This window comes from Tiliqua scincoides, chromosome 5, assembly GCF_035046505.1.
Source record: "Tiliqua scincoides isolate rTilSci1 chromosome 5, rTilSci1.hap2, whole genome shotgun sequence".
Lineage (NCBI taxonomy): Eukaryota > Metazoa > Chordata > Lepidosauria > Squamata > Scincidae > Tiliqua > Tiliqua scincoides.
This window is the reverse complement of record NC_089825.1, coordinates 143,323,189-143,342,073: the sequence shown is the minus strand read 5'-3', so window position 1 is coordinate 143,342,073 and position 18,885 is coordinate 143,323,189. Positions and strand designations below refer to the sequence as shown.

General features: G+C 44.3%; 2 protein-coding genes across 2 annotated transcripts in view; both read right to left on the bottom strand.

Moving 5' to 3' along the window:
• LOC136654040 (zinc transporter ZIP2-like) overlaps positions 1 to 18,885 on the bottom strand; it is a 41,960-nt gene that overhangs the window by 11,720 nt on the left and 11,355 nt on the right. The gene's annotated exons all lie outside the window — the stretch shown is intronic.
• Positions 1,363 to 18,083, bottom strand: LOC136651207 (vomeronasal type-2 receptor 26-like; the record flags this gene model as incomplete). Its single annotated transcript, XM_066627396.1, has 5 exons — positions 18,075 to 18,083; positions 17,285 to 17,702; positions 4,597 to 4,778; positions 3,480 to 3,606; positions 1,363 to 2,255 (listed from the first exon to the last, which is right to left on the bottom strand). Coding segments are annotated over exons 1-5 (1,629 nt in total), but the record flags the coding sequence as incomplete, so codon positions are not given.

Here is an 18,885-nt window from a genome sequence, read left to right as displayed (position 1 = left end):
GTGCTTTCAGGAGCTGAAGGCAGGGATTATTATAATTACAGGACAGGTCATTGCTGACCATAACTTCTTTGACTATCTGCAAGGGTAAAGAAAACACGTTTGTCTGATTCCTAGCCAATGGTTGTGTGTCTGTTCCCCCCCCCCATGGGGAATTCAGTGGATTCAGAATAAGCTGAGTATTGAAGATAACTTTGGGGGGGGGGGAGTGTTGATAGATATGTCATACTGGTGTAGAAAGCAGGTGGAAAGGAGCTATCCATGACTCATTGAGATTTTGAGGCTCTTGGTCAACTAAAACATCACATTTCAGCCTGGGAAGGAATGAACCATTGTCACATGGAGCTCAGTGTCACAGAAAATACATCCAGTTTCCTATGAGCCAAATTCTAGTTCTGTTCTTCCCCTAGAATCCTGTGAGAATTTTTGTGGAGTGAGCTCATCAAGACACCTTCGTTAGTGACCTGAGGGCCCATGATCGCTCATCCCTGGTCCTCAATGGGTGCCATTTAGCTATCCACTTCCATAAGTGAAATTGTGATAGCACAAATGTTGCACCACCTCAGCGTCCTGCATTACTGGTCAGAAATCTCTTTCTCTATTGTCAGGTCAGGTGCTTGACAGTGTCAGTGTCAGGTGCTTGACGGAAGCATATCTAAGTCTCATCTCCCGAAGGGATCAACAGAGAACACATTTTACTGCATCTGGGAGGAAAATGAGTGAATTCACCCTCATTTATTATATATTCTCACTGGTTTCAAACTGCTAAATGCAATACAAATATAATACAAGTTTATATTGCAAAAAACTGCAAGGCACAAACTTGAATGGGAGGAGAAGTATGAAAAGAAAACAGAAGGCCAGTCAGGTACCAAATTTATTTTTCCTTACAATCTGCTGCCTGGTGTTCAGCTCAGATTTCAACACAATAATGCAGAATTTGGGGAGAAAGATGAAACCCAACAATCCAGAACAAAAGACCAAGATGGAGACCTCCACGGCAACCATGTATTTCTCCTTAGTGCTGGAGAGCATGAAGGCTATCAATCAATCAATCAATCAATATAAAGATGCAGTTCACCATCCTCATAACCATTTATTATTTCTCGAGCAAACAGCTTAGGCTAACTAAAGTAGATGATTGCACTTTGGAGGAGAAGGGAGGAACGAGAAATTAGATGGACCCTGAAATGTCAGATTGGTGAAAGTTGAAATGAATCTCAGGATTATGTCCAAGAGGAGCAGTTGGGAATAGAGAAAGAAGTCACATGAGTTTCTATAAAACAATGGACATATCTCAAGGGGTTCATGCACAATGCTACGGACAAAGGTACTCAAGCAATTCAGTCAGGAAACAAAATTCTTCTTCCTTACTAAGTTCTCCTTGGTGTTTAGCTGGGGCCTCAACACAATAATGTAGAATTTGGGGAGAAAGATGAAACCCAACAATCCAGCACTAGAGACCAAGATGGAGAAGACCTCCACGGCCACCATGTATTTCCCCTTGGTGCTCAGGTAGGCTGGCACAAAGGACACCCAAACACTGCAAAAGACTAACATGCTGAAGGTGATCAGCTTGGCCTCATTGAAAGTATCAGGCAGTCTTCTGGCCAAAAAAGCCACCACAAAACTGACAAGGGCCAGAAATCCCAAGTAGCCCAGAACAATGGAGAACATGAAGGCTGAGCCTTCGTTGCACTGCACTATGATCTGACCTGTCAGGGAGTGCGCGTCAAGCTCTGGGAAGGGGGGAGACACTGCCAGCCAGGCTGCACAGAGGCCAGTTTGAATCAGACAACACGCCACGATGACGGAAATGGCCAATCTCTTCCCTAACCATTTTCTCATCCTGTTGGCTGGTCTAGTGGCCATGAAGGCCAGGACCACAGTGAGGGTTTTGGCCAACACTGAAGAAACAGCCCCAGTGAAGGTGACAGCAAACAAGGTCTGCCGGAGAATGCAGGATACCTTTCTGGGCTGGCCAAAGAACACAAATGTGCAGAGGAAGCAACACAGCAGGGAGAACAGCAGGGCACAGGTGATGTTCCAGTTGTTGGCTTTGACAATGGGGGTGTTCCTGTGCTGAATGAAGCTCCACACGAGCACAAGTGTGATGGTGGAGAGCAGCAGAGCAGAAGAAGCCAGAACGATTCCCAAGGGCTCTTCATAGGACAAAAAGGTTATGACTTTGGGGATACAGTGATCCTGGTTCCTGCTTGGATGCTGGTCCTCTGGGCAGTCACTGCAGTGATCTGCATCTAAAAGAAACATGCAGGGATTCAACAGTTCAAAGTGTACTTGCGTCACCTGAGCCTGTCTGGCAACAGTGCAGTCAATCATAGGATGAAGTGTGCTAATTAATACATACAAAAAAATCACTCACTCCAATGTCTCTTTGCATCCATCCATGTATGTAACACATCCAGGTACCCTTTGAATGTCAACCCTCAGTAAAACTGGCATCAGGCTTTACCCAAATGTCAGCTGTGCTGTCCCTAGGAAGTGTGTGCTGTCATGGGGGGCAAACAGCCGGCCAGCAGAGCTGCGTATAGGCTGCCCAGTCACCTGTAGGTCTCCTCCTCCATTTTGCTGATGCGCTTCCGAGGAGAGTCAGGGAGTGTTCCGAGGCAAGGTTCAAGGATTAGAGCCTCGTGCATGTTGCTGCCACCAGGATCCACCTCCTCTCTCCCCTGGCCTGATCTCTCCTCATCCACAACATGCCTCACTTCTGACTTACCGGCATCTCCAGCAATGTGGTTCCGGATCTGCAGCTGCTTTGAAGAAGATGCTTGATTTGGCCCAGTGGTGACACCAACTTCACACCATCACTGGGCCTTTGACAACAGGAGATACCTGCCCCACTGTCATAACAGTCCCATAGGACTGGGCCATATGTTCTGCTGAACTGTTGCTTTACTGACTGCATCAGTATTATGAATTGAGGATTGGGCCCTAAGTGACCAATGCTAAAGGTTCATAGCACTGGTGCTGAGCTCCAGTGCTGGCTCTGGGTGTTGTAAACATTTCATAAAGCACATTTACGGCACCCTTGGAGAAGGTAGTGCCGGATGAAGAATGCCATGTGACTGCGTGGAGATAAGTGGGACCACCAGGCAGTGGTATGGCCTTTCAGTTTTGGGATGGCATTCTGAGCGGGGGAATGGTGGAATGGGGGAAGAGATGGGGTGGAAGGGGTGTGGGAGTGGCAGAGGCCTCCTCTGCAAGATCCTATCCTCTGTGTCCAACCTAAAAGCTTGACTTGAAGGTTCTCACAGCTGTGCCAGCAAAATAGCTGGTGCAAACATGAGAATCCCCATCGCGGGAACTGAGACATTCCTCGGGGGAAGGGGACAAAAGTTCCTGGATGCCACAGTTCCTCTGAGTGCTGGGAAAGAAAAGATTAAGCTGGAAGACCTTTCAGCTGCTCATTTCCACAAACTTCCGGAACACCGATTGGATGGAGCATCACCTTCTTCACTTACCCAGCTGGCTGGAAATCCTCCCTTCAGAGCACTGAGCACAGTCATAGCAACAGATCTGCTCCCCCTGGCGTACCACCTTTGTCTGTCCAGGATGGCAGCTCTCAGTACATGTCGATCGGGGCGGCATCTTCAATAAACCCCAAAGGAGAAAGGGTTAGCATGGAAATCAACTGTTTTCTCTTTGCTGTGATGTTTGTTTTTGTTTGTTGTCCACGAGAATACAGTTATGACACACAGCTCATGAGCTCCTCTGACCTCTTGTAGGTATCAATTTACTTCAATACAGGCGTGCGTCGCTTAACAACACTTCACTTCATGACTGATCGCATATATGACGATGGTCAAAGCACAATGAAGGTGCTCGTAAGGGGGCAATCGCATCTCCCATAGCCTGCAGCAGAGTGTCTGTCTACAAAACAGAGAGGCTCTTAATGCAAAGAAGAGGCCATCTGTCTCCAGTAGCCTGTGCAGCCAGCTAATGTCTGGCAGGGGGTGTCTGTTTCCACAACAAAGGCAATAGATTGGACTGAATGTTCACTGAATGACCTAATCGCATAACAGGGATCAGGGAACATATCCCTGTCATTAAGTGTCGCACACCTGTATTTCTATAACGCCTTTCTCATCAGCTATTACTCAAGACGGTTTACATAGGTGGGCTGTCCTAGTTAGTTCCAATGAGGATCTTTACAATATTGTTCTATATATAGAATCCTTCAGTCTCCAGATGTTTTCCTTGAGTTCCTTTACATACCACCTCTTCTCAACACCATAATCAATTCAGCCTGAAAATTCATAGGAAGAGATGGACAAACAAGGGGACAAAAGAGCATGGATAACATATGAGAGTTTATCCATGTTTTTCATCCTAGTCTACAAGCACAAATATCATATCAAGTCAGCCACATTTGTAGGTGTTACTCTTGCATCACTGTTATGATTATCACAGAAGGTTGGCAGATCCAGAGTAAATCCCAGTGAATGCCATAGGGCTTGCTTCAGAGTAAGTGCATCATGTACAGGAATATGCATTCCCAGGCATCTGCTGAAGAGTACTTCTGGGTTCTTCTACAGCTATGGAATTATAGCTCAGAAAATGCATTCAGATCCTTCCCACCTGATCAAACTTGTGATTCCACACAATGGTGCTTCCAGTAACAGCAAACTCTTCTCCTTCAGGAGCCCAGGGGTCCATCTTTCCTACCCTGACTCTACGGAAAGAGTGATTGAGGAACGTGACTGTGTTGACGATATCAAAACCTGTTGCCAGTTCCCCATTTTCAAAGAATATTTCTTCACCTGCGTTATTGTTGAAGCGAACGTTTCTCAGAAAGTGGTGAAGCTGATTGGAGGACAAGAAAAACAAAACACTGGGTTCAATTGTGGAGCAGGAGTTCTTTTGATATCACTAGAATCAGCCACCTTGGCCTTCTGGCAATGCAGAGACTGTGATTATACATGCAGATGCATGGCTAGGTCATTGGACATCCGGGGCCCATACATTTTTGACACTGCCCCCTCTATACGACAAAATTATTTTCAGTAGGAGTCATGACATGAAATGAATAATCATCAAGGGCAGAAAATAAAGGCATTGAACATTTCCCCATAAGCAGGGGGTGAAAGTCTCTTCACCTAGTACTCTGTGATATCCTGCCCCTGCACCTGGGGTTTCAATGTAGCCTGAATGATTAATAACCACGGATAGACCCTAAGTCCACCATTAATGTTTGGAACCCACTTTTAAAGTCATCTAAGGCAGTCACCAACAACAAAGTTCCCAATGCCCTACATTAACTTGCAACCCCTCCTCCTAGTCAACAAGCTGCAGGAATTCTGTGTGACCTGAAAGACCTTGCATGCAAGCAAAACCCACGAGATCACTTTTTTATCTATGATTAATATAAACTTTACATAGTAAAACTTTCTCAGAGTTATTCTCACCACCTCCTCTTATTCCCAGTCCCCATTTCCACCAGAATTCACAATTCATTTAAGAACCCCCAATAGGAATCTTTCAGTCTATTGCTCCTTTACTCATCTCTGTCCTTCCAAGATAAGAAACTTTCCATCCCCAATGGTATCCCCTCCCCCACATGCCCCACTCTTTGTGATCCTGTCCCCACCAGCTTCTGGGGTCCACTTTAAGAGTGACTAACTTAAAAGTGACAAACTAACTTCAACTCAGCCAGTGACTAACACAACCCAAACGTCCCACTAGTGACATGACTAGAGTTAGTGTCACCCCCATTAATTTTATTTATTTATTTATTTTACTATACAACATTCCAGGTCACCCAACAAATCAGTAAACAAAAAAGAACAAGTGGCAAACTTGATGACACACACAAAAGAATAGGAGTGCTAGTGTGAGTTCTGATCCATGGAAATTAGAGCTGACTGAGACTAACACTTATTGGTTCAATGATGTTTTATCACACCTCATTTCCTCTTGGAACAATTAGCAGCATTGCAAGAGTGGATCCAAGTCCATCCATGACCATACACAGTAGAGGCTTACAGGAAAATCCTACCTGCCATGGCTGAACAGCCCATGTGCCTCCAGTTCCCTTTGATCTCTGCTTGAATATTGAAGAGTACATGGAATGGAGAGCATGTGCTACGGCATGAGCAGCATTGTAGATATTGTAGCTCTCACCGGACATTTTCATTTCAAATATGGAACTAGGGAGACTTCTCAGCTTCTCCTCCCCAGTGCAGATCCTTGTGTTTGGTACATACAAGTTAAATGTGGGGAATGAGCACCGAAATACAGCTGACCAGAAATTATACGAGAAAGCAAACACAGACCGATACGGATTTATTGCTTTAAGGAAGTTTTCATATCTTGGCACATCCTTTGTGTGCAGTGCAAACGACAAGGTACCATTGAAGGATTTGGGTGTGAAGAAAAGCGGGTTTAATACAGTTGCAAAATCCCACTGAGTTGTCATGATCCAAACATTCTCTGTTGGTTCTTGCTTTCCAGTTTCATAGAATACTAGAAGCAATCGCAAACTTTCCATACATCGTGAATCTCCATGAACAACAGTCACGTTGCTTTTGGATGCAGAGAGAGTAGATCCAATCCCAAATAGATGTTTATAAAAGGATGTGCTTTCATCCATGTATGTCTTTGCTTCTGGGATAGCCTTCGTAAAAGCCACACAAATGTTGTTCTGGAGGAACCTGGGAATGAAAGTCCTCAGAAATGTTTCTCCAGTGTCATTGTCTGAAACGAGGAGGCCAATCCAGTTCCATTTGAAATGTCTAATCAGTCGAACAATCCCAGTGTACTGAGATCTTGCATTTGGGACCATCTGGTAGAGAGAAGGGAACTGAGTTCTGTCACTCAGTGCAGAGTCAAAGAAGTCATAATTGAGCTAAGGGGAAAGACAAGGAGCTTTTTAGGGCAGACAAACATCTGATGATTGCTAAATAAAAAGGTCCTCTCTCAAATGCCTGGCAGGTTATATAGTAGAGTTTTTTGTACTTGATCCTGTAAGAAAAAATTGGAAGTCTCTGTTTTCTGGGGTGTAGTGTTTTGGGCAGGATGACCAAGAGGCTTATGATAATTCATGCAAGCTCCAATTCTGTCCACATTTTCCTGGGAGTAAGCTCCATTTACTATCCTGGGACTTACTTCTGAGTAGACAGGCATAGGCTTGGGTTCTCAGGACCCAATCCTGTCCAACATTCCAGCTTTAATTCAGCTGTCATTGTGCTATGCAGTGCATCCTGCAGTGTGGGTCATTCATGGAGGCCTCCTCGAGGGAAGGTACTGGAGAAAATATTTTGCCCACATAGATTTGCTGCTAATTCATTACAAATTATTCCCTCCTTAAAGTGTTTTTTTAAGAACTTAATCAGGTTTTGACATTTTCACACAAAACTTGATTAACATTCGATTCCAACTATGTGCTAAATGGACAGAGAAGAGTCTTCTGTCTTCACTTGTTGTAGCCCTGATTGTCTGCTCTCCTAGCAATCCTAGTGGCTGTACCTCTCTCTAGATTAGGGAACACACATACCTGTGGGATCCTGTAGATATTTAAGATGTGGGGCATCAACTTTGAGTTCTGAGGAATGAGCCCCCCAATGACGACAATGAGCTCCTTTTCCTTGCTGCAGACGTAATTAAGGGGATGCCCCTGACCTGTGAAAAGGAGACGCATAGTTCCAGAACAGGACCCCCTGGCATTATTAGCATTTTCAATCCATAAAAAATTCAATGTCTTGTTTCTCAAGAGGTTGACATCTTTCTCGATTTCGAATGAGGCAAACGTCATGGCAAAGAGACGATGGAAGTACTTTGGAATTATTCTGAAATGAGACAATCAAGTAGTCTTAACTCTGGTTCATATTCAATATGGTGAATGGGAATGCTTCATGCTCTTTGCTCCCAGATAACACTGTGCCAGTAGTCTTGGCAAATTAGCCCCATGATTCCTGCAAGTCTTCAAACTCCTGTAGCAGATGCAGATAGATCACCTTTGGCAAGCCTGGCCAGTGACACACTAAGCCCCCTCTAGCTTCTTGTCACATCTGCAGACAAGTTGATGACACAATTAGCACCTCCATTATGTTCTCCTTGACATGTCTGAGTCCAGGACTCTTATCTAGGTTGGAATCATTTAAGGGGGAGGCAGTCCCAAGCAATCAACATATGATATGAACATGTGGTAAGTGTTTATAGGATTGCGGCCCTAGCAACTGCTTATGACTATGCCAAATTGTATGAGTGAGTAGTGAATACACTGCAGCGATTTTCAACCCGTGAGAGTGGCACATTGGTGTGCCACGCATGGTCTGCATGTGTGCCGTGGACATTTGAGGAGTGTCATTTATTAGGTCATTGGGTGATGTGGGCACTCTGACTGGCAGCTGGGTGTGCCTTGTCCAAGAACCCATGGTGAGTCTTTACAATTTTACACCCCTGACACTGTGCCATGAGCTGAAAAAGGTTGAAAATATCCAATACACTGTATTGCTTTTTATGTTGACTGCACATTTTTGTTATTGCATTATTTTCCCCACAATAAAAGTGATGTATTGTTACACAGTCAGCATTCTGTCCCATTTTTCTTGTGTGTCATTCCACAAAGTTGTGCCACTGACCACCACACTCAAACCTGCAGACATATTAGCTTTCCTCCATGTGTGTTCCTGTTCCACGTGTCTTTAAAGGCACACCCACTAGCAAAACCACTTTAGAGCTCCGGCTGCAGCTCACATAACCAAATGTTCTGTTCCTTCCTGCAAAAAAAACTTCTCTGCACAAGGATAATGAGCAGGGCACATCGAAAGAGTTCTAGCCTAGTGTTAATATCAACAATAACAACAATAACAATAACAATATTTATTTGGTGTTCATCTTGACCTTCCATTTCTCTAGTTGCGGGGGTCTTTTTGCATATGTGAACTTGAACTTCATGCCACCACTACTGCCCCTATTGCCACCAGTCCCAAAGTATGTAATCCCGAGTAATTTTTCTATATTTCCAACACTGAATTTAAATCCAAACCGCAACCCAACTTACTTTCCTTCCAGGGAAGACACATCTGGAGTTTCTGTAAAAGAGAGATCTTTCTGCTCAACAATTACGAGAGGAGAAAAGACACCAATAGTTACGTCCAGAGACCGATAACTGCTCTTCTGCCAACCCCCCCTGGAGCAGCAGTTGTTGATGACACCATAAGGCAGCTGCAGCAGTAGCAGCAGCACTCTTGTCCGTCTGAACAACAGCATGTCTGAACCTCAGCGCCACAGCATTCAACCAATTTCTGATGACTTCCATACATGAGGCACTATGAACACAATCATCACATCACATTTTATCCTCAGCTCCCGAGTAGAGTCAGCTGTTTTTGTTATGAATTTTGAAGGTGGCCTCAGATTATCCCTGGGACTTTTCTAACAGAAAGCAATGATTTAGATAATTACCAGGAAGATGATTGCATTGAGAAACCTTTTCAAATGTCTGCAAGGCATTTGGTGCTGCAGCACTCTGTAAATGCACAGGTGCTCAGGGGCTACCCGAGACACTACACATGCAGAGACACTTTTAAGAGCTTGAAGGGTTCCAGAAACCAAAATGTTTGTGAACTGCTGCTCTCACATAACCCTGTGAATGACTACTCAGAAATAAGTCCCACTGAATTCAATGGAACATATTGATATCCTATAAACACTTCCCTGGGAGCACATCACATTGAGCTTAATGGTACTTTTGCATATACACGCATGGGATTGTGCTGTTGTTTCAATAATTATTAGTTTGCCCACTTGCAGCTAAGGCAGAGAGTGAATGTCTTACGTAAATGGAGAATCTCACCAGGCAAATCCAGATTCTTAGCTCATTCAGTTCACCACAATGCTATAATAAAGCTCTCATGATAGGACCAGCACAGTATCACTTTGACTATTTCTCCCATCTTGGCCATCAGCCTGTTGCTTCAAGGCATGATGATCTCTGAGTGTTGCATGTTCATCAGGACAAGCAGGAAATCACAATAAAAAAATAAATTTACCTAAAGATCCAGTTCACCATCAACATAATCATTTATCATTTTTTGAGCAGTTAGAATTTGCAAATGGCTTAAGATAACAAAAGCAGATGACTGCACTTTGGAGGAGAAGGGAGGAATGAGAAATTAGATTGACCATAAAATCTCAAACTGGTGAAATTTGAAATGAATCTCAGAATTACATCCAAGGAGGAACAGCTAGGAATATTGAAAGAAGTCACATGAATTGGGCAGGAGGTCTGGTCTAGAGGGTAGAGCCTCCATTTGCCTGAAGATTAACATCCACAAGGTCGCCAGTTCGAGGCCACCGGCACCGTGCGACCTTGAAGCAGCTGGCAAGCTGCAGCTGAGCTGTTCCATCTGCTCGGAGCATGGGAGGATGGAGGCCAGAATGTTAAACCAGATCGGAGTGTAACACCTTGAATGTAGTGGTTCTTGAAAGAAAGAACCTTCTTTCAATTTGTAAAAATCCCTGCATGGATTTAATAAGCCTGCCTATGTAAACCGCCTTGAATAAAGTCTTGAATACCAAGAAAGGTGGTATATAAATACTGTATATTATTATTATTATTATTTCTGTTTTTGAAAATGGACATATCACAAGGGTTTCTGCACAATACTATGGACAAAGGTACTCAAGCTCATCTGTCAGGTAACAACATTCTTTTTCCTTAGTAAATATGTAATAATAATAATATGTAATATGTTAGTAATATGTTTCCTTCCCATCCATGGGAAGGCAGGGATGACCATAAGCATCCATAGTTCATTAGTGGTTCCTAACTTTTGCCCAAAGCTAAGGGAACCACCAAGTGCGTGCAGGGGCAGTAAGGGGTTGACGAGATGGCAAGCAATGGTGGGTGATGGCATTTCTGGGTTTGCGTCACCTCTGCGCACACCAAGTCAAAAAGGGTGTTTTGGGACTTACTGCCAGTGGCGTGGTGATCCTGGGTTTTGCGATGTCTGCAGCCGCCATCATAGATGGCTGAGTTCCAAAAACAGTTTTTTACTTAGTTAGTGCGGCTGCAGGGTGAACTTGGAAGTGCTGTCACCACCGACGTACCACTCCCATTAAGAGGGAAAATGATGGTTCCCACTGCCCTAGGAGGTTGTGATACCAAGGTTGAGAACCAATGGAGTAGAGGCTTAAAGGAAAATCCTGCCTGCCATGGCTGAATATCCCAAAGGTTCCATGTGCCACCATTTCCCTTTAATCTATGCTTGGATATTGATGAAAACATGGAATGCAGAGCATGTGCTACAGCATGAGCAGCATTGTAAATATTGTAGCACTCACCAGACATTTTCATTTCAAATATAGAACTAGGGAGACTACTCACTTCTCCTCTCCAGTGCAGTTCCTTGTGTTTGGTAGATACCAGTTAAACGTGGGGAATGAACACATAAATGCAACTGACCAGAAATTATGTAAGAAAGAAAGCATGGGCCGATGTAGATTTATTGCCTAAAGGAAATCTTCCTATCCTGGCACATGGTTTGCGTGGAGTATGAATGACAAGGTACCATTGAAAGATTTGGGTGTGAATAAAAGTGAGTTTAACACTGTTGCAAAATCCCACTGAGATGTCATGATCCAAACCTTCTCTGTTGGGTCTTGCTTTGCATTATGGTTAGAATCTTGAAGCATTCACAAACCCTCCATAGATTGTGAATCTCCACGAACAACAATTACGTTGGTTTGGACGCAGATCGAGTATATCTTATTCCTTCCAGGCGGTCAAAAAAGAGTTGGTTGTTTTTCACCAACGTCTTTGGTCCTGAAAGAACTTCTGTAAAAGCCACACAAATGTTGTTTTGGAGGAGCCTGGGAATGAGAGTCCTCAGAAATGTTTCTCCAGTGTCATTGTCTGAGATGATGAGGCCAATCCAGTTCCATTTGAAATGTCTAATCAGTCGAACAATCCCCGTGTACTGAGATCTTGCATTTGGGACCATCTGGTAGAGAGAAGGGAACTGAGTTCTGTCACTCAGTGCAGAGTCAAAGAAGCCATAATTGAGCTAAGGAGAAAGGCAGTAAGCATATAAGAACTGACAAACATCTCCCATTATTCCTCAATATAAAGGTCTTCTGTCAATACCTGGCTGGTTATATAATAGAGCTTTCTGTACTTGATCCTGTAAGAAAAATTTGAAAGTCTCATTTTTCTGGGGTATAGTGTTTTGGGCAGAAAGACCAAGAGACTTAGAATAACTCATTCAGGGCTCAACTTGGATATCCAATTTTCCAGCACTGATGCAGCTGTGCATGTCGTTTGGGGAGCATCACAGAGAACATAAGAACAGCCCCGCTGGCTCAGGCCCCAGGCCCATCTAGTCCAGCTTCCTGTATCTCACAGTGGCCCACCAAATGCCTCAGAACTCCTTAGGGTAATTTAATGGAGGAAATATTTCACCCACATAGATAATTTCAGTTCAAATTATCCTTCCTTAAAGTGATTTTTTAAAAAACCGAACTAGCGATTGAAGCAAATCAACCTTGAAGTGATTCCAAGCTTTGTGGTTGGCAGAGCAGAGTGCCCAGAGCAGAGTCTTCTGTCCCCACTCAATGCGGCCCAGATGGTCTGCTCTCCTAGCATCCCTAGTGGCTTTACCTCCCCCTAGATCAGTGATTTTCAACCTTTTTCAGCTCATGGCACACTGGCAAGGCACTAAAATGGTCAAGGCAGGCCATTAGCTTTTTGACAACTGACAAGGCACACTGTGCTGTCAATAGAGGCTCGTATCCCCTAATGCTCCTATTCATAAATGACCCTCTCCCAAATTCCCGCAGCACACCTGGGGCCATGGCACAGTGGTTAAAAATGGCTGCTCTAGATCATGGGACACACATACCTGTGGGATCCTGAAGATATTTAAGATGTGGGGCATCTGCTTTGAGTTTTGAGGAATGAGACCTCCAATGATGGCAATGAGCTTCTTTTCCTTGCTACAGATGTAATTAAGGGGATGTCCCCATTTTGTGAAAAGGAGTTGCATAGTTCCAGAACAGGATCCCCTTGCATTGTAAAAGTTGTCAATGAATACAAAATCCAGTGTCTTGTTGGGGAAGAGGTTGGTGATTTTCTTGATTTCGATCCTGGAAAACATCATGGCAAAGAAATGCTGGAAGTATTTCCAAATTATGCTGCAATGAAATGATCATGTCGTCTTAGGATCTGGTTCATGCACAGTATGGTGAATGGAAGGCTTCATGCTCTTAGCATAGCCCTTGCCTATGCTTAAAATGAAGGTGACCTGGTTTGTTCCACATGCAGCTCTGCTATTATAAACTCTCTAATCTTCACTCTCCCCAGTTACAGGAGCAACTGTTAGCCTGCACATGCCTGATCTCGTCTGATTTCAGAAGCTAAGCAGAGTCAGGCCTGGTTAGTACTTGGATGGGAGACCGCCTGGGAATACCAGGTGCTGTAGGCTTATACCATAGTCTTTCGAGACTGAAGGTTGCCAACCATTAAGGTCCCCAACGTTTTTAGTTACAGGCAAGGAAGCCCTGGTAACGTCTCATGATGGCCCAAGAAGAAAAAGGGGTGAGAAATATAATCATTTGGGCTAATTCCCTTCTGAACAAAAGGACAGAAAGGTTCTGGTCACCCTGCCTGCTGGCTGTTTCCATTCATTTGCCCATAGTGTGTGGGTGGTTGAACAGGTGCTTCTGCCACGGAGGAGTACTTTGCTCATGCCTCGATACTCCACCAGGGTAGAAAGAGAAAAAAGATCCCCTTAGAGTGTTGGGATTATTCATTACAAGCAGGTTTTATTTTCTTTGCCACTGTCTGCTTTTCTGTTCAGAAATCAATCCCAATGTGTTCAATGGAACTTACTTCAAGGTAAAGGTGTTTAACATTGCAGCCTTAGGGCCCAATCCTATGGGAACCTTCTGTTGATAGAACTAGTCTTCCATCACCAGAATCCATCTCCATCAGCACTTCAGAAGCAGTGACACTGCATGCAATCAGGCCACCTGTGTGAATGGCTGGTGACCATATGTCCTCACCACCAGAAGCCTTGAGCTCTCCGTCATAGCACGCAGTGAGCACCTCCATTTTTTAGCGTAGCAGGGGATGGGATTGGACAGTAAGTCTCTCTAATCAAGTATCCAATTTCATCTGTTCTTATCTATTTTCTTCTACATTTTAATAAACTCTTCTGGTTTTTAAGAAACCATCAACTTGTCTAGATGAGAGCTCATGGTTTCATCCTCACACTCTGGAGGACGGCTTTGGCCAAATGCTCCAAGGGGTTTGGCCTGTGGTATCATGCAGGGAAGGTCAGGGAAACCCACAGTTGGCAGAAGCTGCAACGCAACCAGCCTCCATGCTGAGGTTGATGGGTTTCTGCTGGATGGGAGGTAAGGAATGAAAGGAAGCTTTTACAAAACTGCCTCCCAGATTTTATGCTGAGGCAGAGCAACAACAGCTAGGAAAAGGCTGAGGGCTACTCAAGGGCTTCCATGATGAATGTTAGACAACTAGGGGAAGCTCAATTTCATGTGTGAGGATTTTGTTTTCCGAAGGGAAACCGGATTCATGATTTTTCACCTTTTGCATCCACCTTTAAATCAGGAGATAACTTAGTGCTTGAGTCTATCCAAGGTCAGCCCAGAACGGGCAGTGGTGTTGACACAGCTTCCGCTGTACACTATGGGCTGACCAGGGATCAGGAAATGGCGGAGAAGTAAGTTAAGAACATTTAAAGGTACCTACTCTGCAGCACCATGGTCCCCAGGTGGCCTACTTAGATCTATGCCAGCTTCTTCTGCTTACATAAATCTGAGTAGGTCCTATTCAATCCATTCTGGGGACATAGCATATTGGTACTGGTGGCCTGTGCACTGCTGCAGCCAAGCCTTGGGCTAAAGGCTCTTGTCACTTGTATGAGTGACTAGTGAATGCACTCTTGCAGCTCACATAACCAAATGTTGTATTTCTTCCTAGAAAACAAAGTCTCTGTACAAGGATAATTAGCATGGCACATCAAACGAGTTCTAGCCTAGTGTTCATCTTGACATTCCACTTCTCTAGGTGCAGGGGTCTTTTGACTCATGTGAACCTGAACTCACTCCATGCCACCACTACTGCTCCCACTACTGCCACCAGTCCCAAATCCCAAGGAGTTTTTCTATATTTACAAAACTGATTTTAATCAGAATTACTTGACATCAAAAACGCAACCCAACACTTTCCTTCCAGGGAAGGCACATCTGGAGTTTCTTTAAAAGAGAGACCTTTATGGTCAACAATTGCAAGAGAGGCAAAGACAGCAATAGTAACATCTGGAGACTGATGGGTGTTCTTCTGCCAACCCCACCTGGAGTGGCAGTTGTTGCTGACCCCATGAGGCAGCTGCAGCAGAAGCAGCATCAATGTTGATGATATGAACAAGAGCATATATGAACCTCAGTCTTTCCTATGAATACAAACACAACCATCAATCACGTGGACAAATGACCCCAGAGGAGCTCAGCAAACCACCACTGCAAAGTTTCTCCCTTGAAGTCTTCACAGTCGAGCAATAGATAATCTGCTGTTTACAGAGAATACCTCAAGAGCTGCAGGGCATAGCTGGCTCTTCCAAAACTGAAGCGCAGATGGAGCACATTTTGTCCTCAGCTCCTGAGGTGGAGTCAGTTGTTTTTGTTATGAATTTTGAAGGTGGCTTCAGATTATCCCTGGGACTTCTCTAACAAAAGGCAATGATTTAGATAACTACCATGCAGATATCACATTGAGAAACTTTTTCAAATGTCTGCAAGACTGAAGAAGCTGAGTGTGTGTGTGTGTGTGTGTGTGTGTGTGTGTGTGTGTGTGTGTGAGAGAGAGAGAGAGAGAGAGAGAGAACAGCCCTACATATTGAGGACTTAGTGTTTATTGTTGGCTGGGTGTCTGGTGATCCACAGGTCAAGGAGATTAAGGTTACTCCTTATTCACACCAAGATCACTTCCAGGAGGATGAGGCTGATTTCAGATCCCTCATGCAGTGAATGATTCTTCTTCCATGAGATCAAATGCATGAAATTTGGCTGAACTAATGGTCCAATCCTATGGGCCAGTTGCTCTGCCTGAATTTGCATTCTAGGTGTATACCATGCTTTTTACAGCAGACACAAAGCACGATCCACCATTCAGCACAGCCAGGCCACTGCCACAAGTAGTAAGTGACCACAGCTACATGCTAGTGGCCTCCCGAATAGCCCTGGCACCAGTACAGTGGCACTGGGGGTGGGCTGGGGTGAGAGTGGGAGGAACAACATGGAGACAGAGTCGGGGGGGTTGTTTTTTGAGACCAGGAAAGGGGCAGTGTGGATTACAATAGCACCACTGAAATCCTATCCCCCTTTCTGGCTTCAGTCCACTTTTCCAGGTCCACTCAGACTTGAGCAAGCAAAATTGATGGAACAAGTCAGAGTAGACCCATAATGATAGCAGAGGCTTACCAGGCAAGGGAACAAATGTTCCCTTACACAGAGGAGACCTCCAGGATTATCCCTCCCCTCCCCCCCAGGATGCAATAGGTGCTTTGGTGGTGCAGCTGGAGTGGTGGGGTGGGAATGTAGATAGGATTGGACTGTAAGTTATTTCACAATGAAATGAGACACAAAAGCTTCACCTTTCTTCAAACTAATCCAACGCAGTCAAATTGCCTGACAAATTCAAACTCAGCAGTTTCTCAATTTTTTTTTATTTGTAATTCCTTTGTTGGAAAATAGTGGCTCTCAGGTCCACAGTTGAGGTCAGTGGAAGTGATGACACTGGACCTGTGCTGAATTATTTTCAACTTACTACAGTAGAGTAGAAATGAGCAAGTTCAATTGGATATTCTTTTAATGAAAGTCATTTTGATTGTGCAGTTATTCACCTTTTTGATGCAGTCTGGCACTACAGTACCCACTGGCTGCTGCTTTTTTCTGCTGAGTGAATTAGGGATACAACACACCCAGTGCAGCCCAAGTAAATTGCCCTGGCAGCTTTGGCCAAAGCCAGACAACACAACCAACAAATTCATTCATTTTTTTTTCCACACTCAAACTCCTTAAGTGACATTTATTCCCATTTTGCCATTATCCAGGCCCCTGCTGATCTCCAAGTTCCTTGCATGAGGTCTCTCCATATTTCACACTGGCTTTCATGGAGTGGTAGAAAATGCTATAGAAAACATGACTGTGTCTGTCAGCCTCTGGCCCTGTTAGCAAACGCTGTTCTGCTTATTATCCTGATAGCTCCAGGAAAGAGGGTAGTGAGCCAGGCTGCTCCCATTACCATTGGAAAGCGACACCCCATTGCCCACCCCAATGCCAGCAGGAGACATCAGAGCAAACACCACCAAATACAGGAGTCTCCAGCGGGCATCAGTGCCACTCTGCACCAACTTCATGGCCAAGCTGAAGACCACAATGGCCTTGTGGATTAGCACTGCTAAGCAAAGCTGAATGGCAGCCACTTCCTCCTTCTGCACTCCAATGGCCAAGCCCTCAAAGATGGAATGGAAGGAGAGCGAAAGAAAGAGCACAAATGCCCGGAAAGAGCTGTGGGATTCTGGTCCACTCTTGTGATCGGCGTGACTTTCATGGTCACCATGGGAATGCACAGCCCTGGGGCAGCACTGAAGCACGATGCTTTCAATAAAGAACACCAGGAAAAAGCCCAGTGAGATGATTAGTTCACCAAATGGGTATCCCTGTTGTGTGGAAAAGAGAGAAAGAAATTACTATCCAATTCCATTTCCCTCTGCTACTAGCCCAGGGCCTCAAATGCTTTCACATACATATTCATGATTCTCTTTTCTACTTTTTATTCTTGCTTGTTCTTTCCCCTGCTTCACTGCATTTTATTTTTAATTTTAGAATGGCAGGATAGGTTTTCTCCTAGAAATAAATGAACTAAACAACTAGCTTTGCACATCTAATAAGGCTGTGGATGGGTGTTTATGGAGTGGTAGCTCTTCAAACCACATGGCAAATAAGCCTTGGAAACTACCCATACAACTGTGTACGTGTGTCTTTCAAATCTCAGAGGGGTAGGGTCTGGTAAGTGAACCCCATTCACTTACCAGAAGCATGAGTTAAAGCTAGCAGTTGTGTTAAGACTTAAGCAACTGGTCACTGTTCTGCATTGCTAAAAAAACCCCAATAGGTTGTAAAATTAAGATTACACCAGTAGGTGGCGACCAAGGGTTGTTAGATGCATGGACAAGAACGCAGCAATCCTTACCATGTCTACTGCAGCCTATTATATTCAGGGCTAATTCTTACAGATTGGCATATTGGTGTTATTGGCATATTGGAAGTGACTGCATTCCCACTGCTGTATATATATTTCCTCCATGTACAACCATGCACATCTCTTGCTCATGTCTCCCTTTTGCAGAATGAGTATGCTATTCGGGTGTATCCCTGCAAGAAGACAGTCAGTTGCAAAGTAGCTCCAGTTCAGGGCATCTATCAAAAGGGACTGCAGAAGTGCTACATGATCAATAATTCTTTTTCAAATAAGTTGTCTGCCTCCCAAGTTGCCCATTTTCAGATTAGTTTTTGCTTTGGCGTCAATATTTTCATGCAAAAACTTAAGACAAATATTTGAGTGGGGCATGGTACAGTCACAGGGAGAAAGAGCACACATGAGCAAGGGAGCGTGAAATTGCAGTCCTCAAATATCCCACCATTTCCAGCGCAAGCTTAACACAGTAACTGAATTTTAGTCTACCTCAATCCTCTCCTTTTTTTCCTCCTCTTTCTTTTCCAAAAGAGTGAATTGGCCTTTCCTGGGTAGAATCCAGGAACAAAATTTGTTCTATTCCTTTTCCCCAGTGTGCAAAATCCCCAATCCATCTATCACAGTAGCTGCATCCCAACCTCCTCTCA